At 45.6% G+C, this 15,670-nt stretch overlaps 1 protein-coding gene across 3 annotated transcripts in view; it reads right to left on the minus strand.

Moving 5' to 3' along the window:
- The window catches only part of arhgap35a (Rho GTPase activating protein 35a), a 38,248-nt gene that overhangs the window by 12,779 nt on the left and 9,799 nt on the right, over positions 1-15,670 (minus strand). For all 3 annotated transcript variants that reach the window (XM_061281926.1, XM_061281927.1, XM_061281929.1), the window contains exon 2: positions 1,321-5,162. In XM_061281926.1, the coding sequence (XP_061137910.1) occupies positions 1,321-5,046 (3,726 nt within the window). In that variant the 5' untranslated portion in view covers positions 5,047-5,162. The remainder of the gene's footprint in view (positions 1-1,320; positions 5,163-15,670) is intronic.

Here is a 15,670-nt window from a genome sequence, read left to right on the forward strand (position 1 = left end):
ACCTTTCTACACGGTAAGACTTGCCTCGGGCATAAAAATAGGGCTCAATAAATGAATTATAGTATTAAAAAAATAAAAAAATAAATATTAATAAAAATAAATGAATATTTATTGTATTATAATAATGAATAATTAATAATAAAAATAAATGAATATTTATTTTTGGAAAATATTCAATAAAAAATAAAATAAAAAAACACTTGTGGCCATGGAGTGATACAACACAGATTTCACACACTCCCTTGACCTCACAATGAATGTGTGAAAACCTATTCCACCCTGCTAGCAGGCATGGTGATTATCACACAAGTGCAACCTAGACACACAAGGGCCTTCTGTACCATGCGCTGCAAGAGAATGAACAGCATACCAGCACTGATAAACACTTTAAGGTCAAAAGTGTCACCGCGGGGCTGGGGGAGTAGAGTGAAGGAAGGGGGAGATAGTACCTATGAAAAACACTCCAATTGAAAATCAAAGGAGTCAAGACGACCCTTGTCACTTAGCACCAAATCACTAAAGCGTTAAAATGGCAAACTTCAGGCTAGATGACAAAATACAATCTCTCTCAATTATAAATACGGCGCTAATAAAAACCTCAAAGGTCGACGGGGCCGTATCTGGCCCGCGGGCCTTGAGTTGGACATCTTAGCTTAAAAGCTTTTTTTTGGACCATCTGTAATCAGAATTTAATGACTAGCTTTTATTTTGCCTCCGTTTGTTGAGCAGTCGGGGACAATGCAGAAAATGCGCTTTGAGGAAGCTCCTCTAAAGTCTGTCATGTTTTCATCGGCTATGGCAGAGCGAAAGCAGAGATTAGACTAATTAGTCTTCAACTTCACAGATAAATTAGCCACCGAAAGAAGCAGGTGTTGATTCTCAGCCAACAACCAATTAAACTTCCAAATACATGCGACAAAACATCCCGTATTAATGCGCTAGAACAAAATATTTAACAAGCGATACATTATACGGAGAATAATTACATCGGGGTCCGCACGTGATGATGAGTTGGCCCATTTGAAAACACGATTGATTCTTAAAAGGCTTACAAAGAACGTTGTGGTCATTTAATAAGAAATATGTATCGCTGTGAATTAATGAACGCTTTCTAAATGGCTTTACCGGCGCAATAAATCACTCGGTGGTTCAGTCGGTAGGCCGAGATGGAAAAAAATATGCCTCTGTTTTGGATTTACGCTAATTTAAAGTGAACGTGAGGTCCTCCTCCGTTCAACGGCATTGAAGGGGACGTTCTCCGAGATGAAACTCATCACAATCAACTCGACGGAGTCACGTGCAATGTATAGAAAGACTGACCTTTGTATTTCTGCGCAGGCTCTTCAGGATATTCCTCTTTTTGGGATCCTCGCTCTCCTCAATGGAATTGTCCTTCTGGGCTCCTCCGTCATCTTGGCTAGCCTTGGGCGGACCCCCCATTTCATCGTCACTACCTATCGAGAAGCTGGTCCGAAAACTGCTGAACTTTCCCAGGCGTTTGGATCTATCTCGGTAAAGCTTGGGCTTGATCCCGATGGCTGACAATTTCCTTCTGCGTTCCAGCGAGCTGCTGTCGGCTTCGCTGTCTGACCCGTTCCCCCCGGCGCTCCCATTGGCGTGGCCTTTGCTGGCGTTGCGGATGGTGATGATCTTGCCCTGTGTGCTGTCGTGAGGGACAGAGTAGATGCTCTCTTCTTCGCCATGTCGCGGCTTGGTCACGGCATCCATAGGCTCGGCGTAGTCCGACGGATCGTAGCCACCGTCGCTACCGGGAGCCCACGTGACGGCTTGAGGCAAGGATCGTCGGTTGGTGCCACCTTGTTGGTCCACGTAAGGGCCAAGATTGACCTTCCGGACAGGTTTAGGTTTCACTTGAGGAGGTACCTTGTTGTTCAGCTTGCTCTCAAATGTGCTGAGCTCAGAGATGACAGAAAACGTATCGCTTGAGTCCAGATCTGGTAGCTTGAAGCTTACCAGATGGGAGCTGAGACTTCCATCATCCCTCAGGGTGGGGTAAGGCGGCGATGGGTCGATGTCATCTTCTGAGTCCAGAAGAATGTTAACTGGACTGGGAGAGCCGCAACGGGGACTGGCGCTCTCGTTGGTGCACGCTTCAGCCACGTTCTCGTACATCTCAATAATAGTGCGCTTGTCCACGATCTCCTTGAGAAAAGATTGGAAAAGATCCATTTTATGAAGCCCGCCTACAACCCCTCCGTGCCCACATATTATTGTGCTGAACCTCGCCTCGATCTCATGAGCGAGTTCCTCTCCCTGATTGACCTGCTCCCTAGCTGATTCGGAGTCTGAAAGCTCCATCTGGCTTTCCCCAACCGCTAACAACTGGACTGGAACGATGTCTTGAACCTCACAAAGGAAAGCGCATAAAGTTTCCAACGAGGCTTTCCGGCGAGCGGAGTAAACGGCAATGTAGCCGTGGACTAGTTTAGTCTTGCGCAGGGAGAAGGAAGAATGGAAGGACAGCAAGGACAGCTCAATGGTCTGCCTCTGACCACCGACACTCAGATCCAGGAGGACTGAAGTGCCGCTGTGGAGGTTGCTAGTCGGCCGACAGTGCTGAGGCAACAAGAAAGGGGCAAGGAGCTGGTCGAGATCATACGTGTCCCCACACATGAGGCACATGACAATCTTGAGGTCCGATTCGACAATTGCTTGGGACTGAGAGTCTCTGAAGGCGGACAAAGAAGGCGCTATGGGCGGCGAGCCGCTGCGAAGGCTTCTCCGAGACTCTAAGAGGCCTCTCAACATCTGGTTGAGATGTTTCTCGTTGAAATTGCGGCCGTAACCCATGCCCGGAGAGGCGGGGTCGAGGTAACGACACTGCTGCTTCGCGGCCACCTGCAGTCCTTGGTGGATAAGCGTCTGAGCTGTTTCTCCTCCAATATCCCCGATGGAACCAACCCCACGCTTGGTCACGAGCAAGAGGAAAAGCGGGAGTTGGGCTAGAATGTTCTCTCGGTCCCTTCGACTTACAGTCGACTCTCTGAGCTTTTCTACGCTCTCCACGACGTACGACAGAGACTCCTTGGAGTTGTACAAACAGAGGCAACCGTGGGGCGTGAAGGTCGGCGTGTGGAAGGAGTTAACCGGCAGACGTACGTTGCCCTCGATGGGACGAAGAGCTAACTCGTAGATCTTCCCGTCCAAAACGTACCGATCGTCGCTGGTGCACAATGCCCTGATCTCGTTTGCCATCTCTCTGGCGAGTCCGTCTCTCCCGAGTATGACCAGATTTATCCTTTCCGCCCTGCCCCCATCCGGTCTTGAACTATCTGGTGACGCATAGCGAGTGGGGAACCTGGAAGCAAGTATCTGCTCGAGTTTAGAGTCCACGCAGTGAGGGCTGTTGGGACAGGTGTCCTTTGTGGGATGGTAGACAAAGTGGATGTGTTTTAATACCAAAGCGTCCCTCTCGGCCTGCAGCTTCTGTAAGGCTTTGAATCGTTGTTCTTCGCCCAGTACTTCCTGGATGGCTCCCATCTTCTCTTTGCTCGGCTTTGCATCTACCTCCAGTTCGTAAAAAAGTTCGGAATATTCAAGAAGCAGTTCTTGGAAGTCCTCTTTGGCTCGGTCGATAATCTCCTTCTGGTGTTTGTTGTAGATATCTAAATATTCCCCTTCGTCGAGCCACTGGTAGAAGTCCTCATTCATGATGAAGCTCCGGGCCTCCTCCCACGGTTTTCCAGGAGTGATGAATGGAGAGACACTCAGTTTTTCCTTGAACTCCCATCTCATTTCAGCTCGTTTGCGGTCATTCCTGAGCTGCTCCAGGTGGCTCTCGTACACGGCCTCGGCCGTGCGAGTTTCCAGAAGGTCTTGAGGGATCCGATCATCCTCCGTGTTGTCAATGTGGGCCGTGGTCTCCCACGGCGTGTCGTCCAAGACAACAAACCAATGGGAAAAATCTCTCTTGGTCTCCAGCACTTTCTGAACTCCAGACCAGCTCAGGTGGTCGATCTCATCCAACTGCGGTAATAGTGTCGACAAAGCCTGCGGCAGAGTACTTAGATAAGCCTTGCGGCGTTTTTCGATATGATCTTGCTTTAGTCTATGCACGTGCTGTTGGAAGAGTTTCTTGGCTTTGGCCGTCCCCTCAAGGAAGACGTAGTCCTTGTACTCCGAGGCCGACTGCATGCGGCGACTGACGGCGGGCCACGACTCCTTGTGGTTCTTGACGATTCGGTTGACCAGCCACTCGTAGCGGTCCTTGGCCGAGGCGATCTGTTGACTCCGCTGTTTCAGCGCCTCAAAGTAAAGGATTATTTTGGGCTTCCCTCTCCCTTTGTCAATGAGTTGAACGAGCGTCAGAAAAGCGGAATCGACGTTGACGTTTAAGCGCGCGGATGTTTCAACCACCTGGAGGTTTTTCTTGGCTAGCGCAAAGGTGTGCGAATCCTTAATGTAGCGCTCGACTCCTTCATCACATTTGGTGAGAACCAGTACCACGGGTTTCTTCGTTTTGGCAAGTTGGTTGTACAGGTTTGTCACAAACTTCATCTGGTCCTCGAAACTACGGTTCATGCCCCTGCTGACATCGACGCAAAGTAAGAATCCGTCCACCGTGAGCTTGCCCTCGGGCATCTGTTTCTGCTCAAAGTCTTGCTCCAGCCCCAACTGGTCCGTGCAAAAGTACATCAGCTTCTCGGCCGAAGCTAACTTGTTGGAGGCGGCTCTTTTGATATACGGCTGCAGCGCCGTGCTCCGGTGCGGCTGGAATGTCTGGTCATCGATGAATTCGGTCTGTTCCACCACGTTCGTTCTGCACTCTGGCCCCTCCTCCACCGTCCTGCCAGCTTCTCCCCAGAACAGGAAGTGGTCATTGTTCACCACACGGCCTCCAAAGTCACTGGTGCTGAGGACCGAGGTGTGATCCAGGTAGAAGTCATCGGCGCTCGGACGAACAAAGCGGTTGCACAGGCAGGACTTTCCGACTCCGCATTGGCCTTTTTCTTTCTCTGTACCGGACAGTCCGACCACAACCAGGTTGTAGGTGGGATCCCGGACATCTTGCTTTTTGGCCATCATCGTCGCTGGCAGAAGCTCATCCTGTCATGCTCGCCTCAAGCTCGACGGAGAGACGGAGGCCGCCGAGGACAGGGCGATCCCACGCAAAGAGGTTTTCGCTCTCCTCCGATCGGACCCTGCAAGACAGACAAAAAGAAAACAGAGTTAATCGAGTGATACTCGAATCTGGGTCTTACTGGGGGAAAAAGTGGTGGTGTCATTGGTTTCAAGGGAACACACACACACACACACACACAATTGTGAAAACTAGCACATCAAACTTCCATCCCGCCAAACGAAAGACACACACGACAAATAGATGAAAGCATACAAGTGTTCCAGTTTACTAATTAGCCAACTAGGGAAAGCCATCTGCATTTTAAAAGTCGGTTTGCGGACACATCTCAAAATCAAAAACATGTTTTCTTACTTTTCTCAAATGGGGAAAAAAGAAATCAGATACAACTGATTTAAAAATGTGCCAACAGCCGTTCACTAGGAGATGCAGTGTTGGCATCCAAGCAAGTACGCATTTATTTGGTAGCTCAATGGCCATTTAATACATTCTGGCATGAAACACGGCCTAAAAATAAATGACCAGACAAGTATGCTCTTTGTGAAAGGACCCCCGCTGACAGTACAATTTAGAAGGAACAAAACTCTTCCAAAAGATGCTAGACAACCAAACATAGACATGACAACTCATATTCATGTCTTGAGCATTTAATCCATGAAAACAAACTCGAAAACTATTATTCAGTACGAGTGGCCGGTTTGAAAGGCTGCGAAACCAAACCAAGGATCAGGTGGTAGAAACAAATAAATAAATAAATAAATAAAGGGAAAATAAAATTTAAAAAAAGAATAAATGAGTGAATAAATAACTACCGTTTTTTTCCATGGATAATGCGCCCCCATGTATAATACGCACCCTAAAAATGGCATGTTGATGCTGGAATAAAGCCTGTACCCATGTATAATACGCACCCACATTTGGACTCCTACCTAAGTCCGTAAACGTAAAATTATTTCAGAAAAAAGATCATCTTTGGGAACAACCGGATGTTATTCTGCCGGTCAGTATCACTGCGCATGCGCTAGCATACTCAATAGCGAAGAAATGTTTTGGATTTGTGTAGGGTACATTGGGACAGCAAACGAGCAGGTGATCGAGCAAGCGTCTGATACGAGAGCATTGCGTTTGAAGTGAACACCAGAGAAGAAAGCCCATCTGTAATGGCGGCCTCCGTATCATATCCGGATTTAATAAAAATTATATTCTTTTTTTTTTTGTACCCATGTATAATGCGCACCCCAGATTTTAGGACAATGAAATACCGTATTTTCCGCCCTATAAGGCGCACCTAAAAACCTAAAATTTTCTCAAAAACCAACAGTGCGCCTTATAGTCCGGTGCGCCTTATATATGGACCAAATTCCTAAATTCAAACCGGCCCGAAGTATTGTGTCATGAAATCAATCATAAGTGGCCCGCTGAAGACTATGAATCATTATTTTATGATTATAAAGTAATTTGTTTCATCTGAAGTTGAAATAAAAAAGATAAAATGGAGAATGATTTGATTTGGATTAAAAATCTGACATGATGCATTAATGGTGCGCCTTATAGTCCGGTGCGCCTTATATAAGGATAAAGTTTTAAAATGGGCCATTCATTGAAGGTGCGCCTTATAGTCCGGTGCGCCTTATAGGCCGGAAAATACGGTAGTTAAATTTTGCGCATTATACATGGAAAAAAACGGTAAATCATTAAATAAACTCAAAGCTATCTTTCAACTGCCAGGTATTATTAACCACAGGATAAAGCAAATTTCCAGTTTCATTTGCTTCATCAAATTTCAAAGCTGCATTTCTATCATTCCTAAAAGACTGCCCATGTTACAAAGGCAATATTCCCTGCTGTGCTTTGCCAGGTAGGAGACAAAGAGGGAATCGTTATCAAAAAGAATGTCTTGGTTTTTGATGTTTTGCGAGAGCAAATATGCATGAAATATTCATCAAGGTGTTCCAACAACACAGTCAAAATGCTAGACGTGTTGTCAGCGACACAAATATGTCAATTGAATACCGATCGTGTCTTTACGTACCCCGGATCAATTTCAAAAGAAGCTCAAGTCCTTACCAACAGGAACTTGCAAAAACCATCTAGTCACGAAGATGTCCTACTTTCGACCTGCATTAGACAACTGCTGACCTACATTAGCGGAAGCTAACATGCCCGGGCATGTGGACACAAAGACGACTCCGACGATTCCCTTTTGCGTAACACGCCGGCCGGCGATCATTATTGGCGATAAACGTTCCTACAGATGATCTGCTGAGCCACCTTTGTTCCGAGTAGAACATAGCCGGGAATCGTTGCGTGTCAACACGGTTAACGACGTCGCGGTTTTCACAGAACTGAGAAATTTGATAAGACAAAGAAAGACTTGGTGGATTTTTTTGGAATCTTTCTCCAGGACTTTAAAATAAAACCTACTGAGCACCTCCATGTTAATTACGATGCAGGAAAGACAAGAGTGACAAAGACAAGGAGGTGGTGGACAAAAATGCAGGAAAGAATGGAAGGAGACGTTTCGGGGGTGGGAAGTGAGCAGACAGAGAGGATGGGGGTATGGAGAAGAATGGCTTGGAGGGGAAGGGGATAGAGGTCAGTGGCCCGGGCCATGTGAGCTGCACACTGGAATCCCCTCAGGAAAGAAGGAGCAGGGCGTGGTCAAGTGTGGAGGAGTCTAATAACACTGGTCCACAGAAACAAAACAATGCAAGATGAGGAGAAAATAATTCAAGACAACTCCTCCTGGAAACAAATGAACGGTAGCTGCTGATGGGGAACATTGCGTAACTCGGGCGCGGACGATATCAACGATTCATCTCCCAGATGTTCCTTGAGGTAAACCATTTCCATAATGACAATAGTGTTGGATTTCTTTTGTGCTGATTGCCACATATTTTGGAATGAAAAGTGCTCAATGAAGAGATTGCCTCGCCAGCCTTTTGCCGGCAGCGGGATCCACTCAGGAGGGCTGGGGGGAATGGACAAGGTCATGAAATAGTCATGAAGCAACGCGACGGCGGCGGCACATAAGTGGGAGAGTCAACCTCTTGCCTGTTTTTTTTTTTCTTTTCTTTCACTTGTGTATGATGCAAGCGTGCAAGCACTTCCTCCCACCTCGCCCTTATCCCCGCCAATATTATCTCCCTCATTGCCATCAGTCAGGCTTGTCTGTCCGACTGTCATCCTCTCCCACATTTTTCCTCTCCCCCCATCAATAGCGGCATCTCGGGGGATGTGTTGTCCATTAGTAAGAAGATGGAGGTTGAGGGCAGGAGAGAGAAGCTGTGGGTATAGGAACACTCCTTCCATGTTTGCTATTTCCTGGTCATTGTGTTGTCCCCACTTTGAAACGGTAGCAAAGGACAAATGTACAAACTGCGTTATTATTATTTTCTCGTTAAAATCTCGTTAAAAAAACAGGGTGTCTTTTGAAACGTGGTTCTTGTCTGCGTGAGCGTTTTATGGAGTTACAACATCTAGCTACTATTTGAGACGTTAGCTGTTGTTCGCCCACGTGCTAATCCCGTTTGAGAGACTTGAAGGCCCATGATGAAAGATCTGTCAGAAAAGTTATAGGACTGGGATCACATGACTGGCAATGAGGACTCACGGTTGGTTCACCATGAAAAAGCCGTCTGCTCGCAATGACCTGAGCTTTTGACGGTTCCTGGCTCCAAAGACTTTGGTCAAGACAACGGAGAAGGGGTGGCAGGAAAAGCCGGAAAGGTGCCTTGGAAGGGGGAAACGAATAGTTTGAACTTGAAATATATCTTTGGTGACACCATGCCTGGAACTTTTCTTACACACCTCAGGCAGGGCTGGACACAGTGGGTAAGATTTATTTTGTTGAGACATCAGACATGGAAAAACTGGAGGGTGAGCATTTTCCTTCCATGAATCTGAGACAGTAAGCAAATTCTTTGAAGCTGATTTTTTTTTTTTATGTAACAACCAAGTGAAAATAGAAATGCAGCATCGGTCACACATGCACAGTCTGATCCAGAAGACTCGCAAGCGGGATTACGGACACGGTGTGGATTAGCTAGCGCGATTTGCATTTTCCCAAATGGCGCCGTCTGTTCATTGGTATGATCCGATGGCACGGCGATAAAACAGCGAGGGGGAAACGGTAACAAATCCCTTCGTGTCTGTCACACCGCGCGGCACATAAGCTAACATTAGCAAACATACACAAAGTACGTTGGGTTAGGGTTTAGGGTTAGGGTTAGCGCCTGCCCTTTTCTACTTGTAGCTCACTTCCACCTCTTCCCGATGGAGCATCGGACACCGATAGACCTCCCGAGGAGAGTGGCAGACAGACGGACAGAGGGCGGAAGGATGCAGGATGAGGGTACACCAAAAAAAAAAAAAAAAAAGGACTGTAAACAAACATGCACTCAAGGATGCAAGACACGGCTGAGGGGAAAGCAAAGTTCTACGCCATGTAAAAGAAAAAGTTCTCGGAATAACGATGAGCCGATTTTGGAGAAGGCTAAGGATAAGAGGGGCAGAGAAAATGTGCGTAATGGCGGTTGAACCTCTTCAACTGCAGCAGAAGGTCTCGCTGATAGCGGCGCTAAATATAATGTGCCGGTAGACGATGACAGCTGGAAGTCCAAACTGCTGCCTTCTAAATCCTCTCAGTACAGCGCATTCATCTAAAAGTAGTGACAGCGCGGTGTCGACTTGAATGCGAAGGCCATTTCTCTCCAAGTGGACGTCAAGAGAGCGGAAATGATGGGACTCCGGCGCTTCCGAGACAATAATGAACAACCTTTTAAAAGTTTGGACGGAACTTGTTGACGGGCATATACGAGAAGTAACTTGAATAAAGTATTTATTTCACAATATGTATGTTAGGAAGGGAGAGCAATGTTTGCCTTCACCTTATATGGCAAAATAAAATTTATAATGTAAAAATAAAATCTCACAAAATTTGGTTCACATGTGCATCAAAACCATAATCCACAAAATGTAAATTGTAACCATCTGGTTAAAAACTACCGTAATTTTCGAACTATAAATCGCACCGGAGTATAAGTCGCACCAGGCATAAAATGCCCAAAAAAGTGAAAAAAAACATACATAGGTATGTATATAAATCGCTCCTGAGTATAAGTCGCCCCCCCTCACCCAAACTATGAAAAAAAAAAACGATTTATAGTCCGAAAATTACGGTAAATCAGCCAAATATTAAAATTTTTAATTGATTTCACTACCATTTTGAAAAAAAAAAAATCTGTAGACATAAAATGATGTTAAAGCCGTTTCTTGAGTTGCCTTGGAAATAAGCAGGTTCTAACACATCTGAGTTCTTAGGAAAGATGCTGCTGGACCCAGACGCACTCTTGGAGGACAGATGGTCTTCACACTCACTCACACACACACACAAACACACACACGCACACCCTGTCCGCAGTCTGCTTCAACAGGCAAAGTTGAAAAAAAAATTCAGCTTTTAAAGACACCTCACTTCTCCCGCCATGAGTCATTTGCATGCATTGCTGAGTTTTAGGGCCAATTAAATGAGAGAAAGAGAAATGGAGAACAAGGGTCAGCCGCAAGGGAAATGAAAGATACTGTAAAGCTATTTCTACTGTTGAGCTGTTGAGAAGACCGGGCGCCATTCGGGGCGGCCTCGGGCAGTATCGACCCGTCCTGGTAAAAGTCAACTATGACTGCTCATCGGGCTCGGTTTAGAAGTGCTCTGATAAATTAGAACTAATAATAAAACCAAAGATGACTTTCCCACAGCAAAGTGAGTTGAAGGGTAAAGGTGGTGAGGAATGAGAAGGCTAACGCTAACTGTTTCTGTGCTTACCGCTTGTGCTTAGCTAATGCTACGCTAGCAGAGCGACTTAGCCATCGCTCATATCCACAAGTGGGGAAGGTAGACTGAAACACACATTTTATTTTGCCTCCTCATACTAGACCGTGTCAATTAGGTTGGTTTCCATGGTAACCAAATGTCACGCCAATCCGGTTATTTTCCAACGTAGCAAGCCTTTCGCTGCTGAGGTCACCTCCATTAACGCTCCCCAAGCACACCCATAACATCTTGAAACCTTTTTAATCTTTCATCCCGAAGGGAAAAAGGGGGGGGGGAGGAGATTTCACAAGTCCGAGAGCACGCCGAAATATGCGCAATGGCGGCAACCCGGGCGGAGGTCAATATTGTGACGAGGGATTCTTTTTGTCAGCGCTATTGTTTTGACTTTCTCCATCACTTAAGACATTTCTCTCTCTCTTGAGCGGGCTTATTTGGGAAACCCACCTGCATCCAAATAGAAGAACATCCCCACCCCGACCTTTACGTTAGCTAAAGCCCCTTTTTTGCAACTGCATTCCGCAGGAACAATTACAGCGACGTGATCCATCCGTTCACCTAGCCAAAGTGTTTTATAGTTTTTTAATGAATGAACTAAACATACGCGGGCATTAATCACGGCGCTAAACAGCGGACCGAGCCTGGCTAGCGGCCCAAGAACCACTCTGATGTTTCGAGTGCGGCTCTCGCCCGACTCGAAACAATCCTAGACAGAAGCTAAATCAAACTCCCCGGTACAATAACGAAGGCGGCGAATTAAATCCTACGAATTTGAAAACAAATGGCGCGTTGAGGAACGGCGAGAGCAATCTTAAGTCGATCGAGCCCTGACCGCACCGGTAAATATCGTCCCGCTGGTTCCCTCCGCACGCCGTATTAAATCCCATCCGTACACGTCCACGTTAATTGGCCTGTCAGGAGGTGGCGCTTGTCGGGGCGCTGACATGCTAACCTCCAGTCGGATTTCCATTTGGATCATGACAGACACACGTGGCGCTGACACCATGTTACGAGCGTGCGTGTGTTGGACCTCGACGTAATTGGGGGGATAAATCTTTGTCAGAATGAACAACAGAGTTATTTCCAGCACACATCGAGAGTTGTCTGCAAAATTCACAATTGAAATTGAGCTTCTGAGGGTTAATTAAGCATTGTGAGTTCTATGTTCTTCAAATGTTACGATTTGGAGATTGGTAGATTGCTGATCGGAGAAACACACACGACTCCAAATCTTATTGATGGCGATATATTCATAAAGTTGCAGTCGATTTTATTTCAGGCTATTCGAGACAACAATTTTGCAAGCATAACATTTCCTTGCCATCGGCTCACTCAGTGACATGGGACAGGGTTTGACATTAACGGATTTGACGGATATAGACGTCAAAGATCAATTAAAATGGCTTTTTGATAAAGAAAACAGCAGAGTTCATATTTGGGTACGACACACAATAAAGCAAAACGGAACTTTTGCACCTCCAAGTGTGTTTCTTTATATGTACTTTTTGTCTTGTACAAAATATCCCATTGAGAGGAATATTGCGGAGAAGACTAGGAGGAGGGGAAAAAAAAAAAAAAAAGAGCAGTTGAGCTGTGGGCTTTGCGATATCACATAATAAAAACCTACAGCTGCTCCGCTGGGCTGAAATAAAGTCTACACGTCACCCGATTACAAATGCTTCTGTTATTTTGAAATTATATTATAAATTAAATTATTGCACACACTGACGTAAAAACAGTCCAATTAATATACACTACCATTCAAAAGTTTGGGGTCACAAAATTGTTTGGGTGACCCCAAACTTTTGAACGGTCGTGTAAATATCATTATAATAAAATATTATGAATTAAATTTTATAAATTATATCTTATATTTGTAGAAGATTATATATAATCTATGAATATAAGTATACATATATATTATAAGATTTTTTACACAGAATATTCTATATAAAATTATAAATAATTATCTAAAGAAATATATACACTACCGTTCAAAAGTTTGGGGTCACCCAAACAATTTTGTGACCCCAAACTTTTGAACGCAATGCTTGGGGGTTTTCTCCAATTGTCAACTCCAGTCGTCTTACTGGACGCTATACATAAAATAAAAAAAATAAAAAAGCAGAGTGTGCGGTATTAAGGCAGCTGGACCTGACTGGTGACAACACTCTCATTCATCAGCATATCCCTGGAGGGTCCTCATCCCTCTGCAGCACTGTACAAGGGCCCCGTGTCAGCATCATCGCCGTTCGAAGAGCGGGACTCGTGAGCGTCCGTACGTCCGTGTGTACGCACATCTATTATTCATCAGCGTGCAATCACGTGAACAAAGTGTCTCTGCCAGAAGAGATAAGGCCTTCTTTATTTTTGCTTCCCGCTTTTGTGTGAATGGATGTTTGTGTTCTTCACATTTGTAAGGAGAAGGAGGAACGGGGGGAAAGCGAATCGCTTATTGGCACGACGGACAGGAAGGAAGGGTGACGAGGGGTTTATCGAGTCGTATTTTTCACGCGAGCGCTCCGGCTCGATTTGCGTCCCCCTCGGCAACACATGGCACTCGGTGCCCCCGTGTAGCCCTTCGGCTATAACGAGACAACACTGCCAACGCTCACGGTGGGCTGGCTCCGTTCCATTTGCAGTCTGGCTTCCTGCAAAAGCTGAAGAGCATTTCACGCAATCTCATAAGGCGTGAAGGAACTGCTGCCTCGCATTGTATTTTTTTAGACAGAGGTACGACAACCTAACGTATCAGCGATGCGTCGGATAACGATTTCTCCCCGAGGCCAAACCGAAATTTGCGGGGAATAAAAATGAAACGGTGTGAAATTCAACTGGGACTAAAAAGTCTGCCGTTGAAAGTGAAGCACTGGAGGCTTTTGTTGGATGGAAGACTTCTTCTGTCCACCTCAGCATTTCTACACAGTTATCTTCACCAAGCACAGGAGGAAAGGTCATTTGGTTTTTTTTCTTCCTCTATCCTCTCCTGTTGACATCGCCGTCCTCCCATCACCTCCTCCTCCTTCTCCCCCGTCTCATTTATCTCCTCCCCACCTGCTCTCGAGCCCCCCCCCCCTCGGCTTTTATCTCCCCCTTTCAGCATCCTCTACCTCTTCCTTGGCCGTGTCCTCTCCATCCTCATCCTTCCAACGACTGCACTAAACAAAGCCGTCATATGAGAGCTAATCAAGCAAGACCACAATGCAGGCCATCATCGCGCAAGAAGGTAAGAAATAGAGGCGGCGGACGGGAGGGAAAGTTGGAATGGAAATGGGAATAATAAATGTGGACAGAGACAAATTGCCTTCAGAGTCTGGTAAACTAAATTAAGGGAGGCCAGTGTTTACCTTGACTTGATCCTAATGAACCTTGACTTTTGCTGACTGGAATGAAGAACCAAGGTCGAATGAAGTTTGAAAGTCTGGCAATTTGTAGTTCTATCAAGAATTTGTTAGCTTGTAATTCTGCTGAAAAATACTGAAAATAAAAAGAAAAAAAAAACAGAACGAACACGCTACAATTGTCAACATACCGTTAGCATATATGTTAGCTAAGTTAGCAGTCGCTAGGCAGGAAAATATAACAATGCTCAGCTGCAGAGCTACAACCAGAGTGCCATCTTCTCATTTGAGGGTCAAATAATTGCTGTTGAGGAGACAACAAAGAAGCTGGGGTAATATCGAGTGGCGGCAAGCGGGGATACGGCAACCTCGGTGGATCACTCGTTTTACCAAAAGATACGAACCGTAGTGTATCCCACTTAGAATTTACAGCCGAAATCCTCATGTCAGTTCTCAACCAAATCACTCATGGAACCATTAAGAGAAAGGCGATATGCTGTAGCATCTGCTTCGACGATGACACAAAGACGAGCGGCGGTGGATCAATAACCTCCGCAATTATGAACATTGGATGTCACCACAAGAGAGTTTCTCTCATCCTCGCAATTCTCTTCCACTGGCCCCGCCCACCCAACTGGCTCAGCCAATCAATTTCACGCTCTCAGAGATGGTAGGATCTTACAAAAACTTGAAATAATTCAAGTATCGCAAATTAAGTCCATAAAATTGCTGTCTTTGCCATATTAGGAACCAATCCTGGCTATTATCTTTTTAAAGGTACCGTAATTTTCGGACTATAAGTCGCGTTTTTTTTTCATAGTTTGGGTGGGGGGGGGTTGGGGGGCGACTTGTACTCAGGAGCGACTTATATACATATATATGGGTTTTTTTTCACTTTTTGGGCATTTTATGGCTGGTGCGGTAGATATTTTGTCATGACACACATGACAGTGTGAGATAAAAGAAGAAAATTAGGTCACCAAACAAAATTTTTTGGAATCCACGAAAGATGCTAGCAACGTAGAACAACAACAGCGAGTGAGAGAGTCCAAAATGTGCTAAGAGGCAAAAAAAGCGTAAGCGTATTTGAATCAGTTGGTCTGGACCGTGTTCCTGTTCTAAAATTCAACAGTACTTGAAATTTGTCGAAACCAGCCGCGACAAGGAATTTGCAGATCGTATCGAATCGGTACGAACGGAAGACGGTGAATTCGGAAAGTGCCGCCGCGAGTTGGACGGCGGCGAGCGCGATGGCAGGATTTGGGATTTGAGTCTTTTAACTTCATTAGTTCCGCTTCAGTCTGGGGCCTGTAGATTATGTCTAATTAAGCAGCTTAACACGGCTTAAAAAGCAGCGCACAGAAAGCACAAGAGCCTTATCTGTCAACCTCCTCAAAC

This window comes from Syngnathus typhle, linkage group LG6 (assembly GCF_033458585.1).
Source record: "Syngnathus typhle isolate RoL2023-S1 ecotype Sweden linkage group LG6, RoL_Styp_1.0, whole genome shotgun sequence".
Taxonomy (NCBI): domain Eukaryota; kingdom Metazoa; phylum Chordata; class Actinopteri; order Syngnathiformes; family Syngnathidae; genus Syngnathus; species Syngnathus typhle.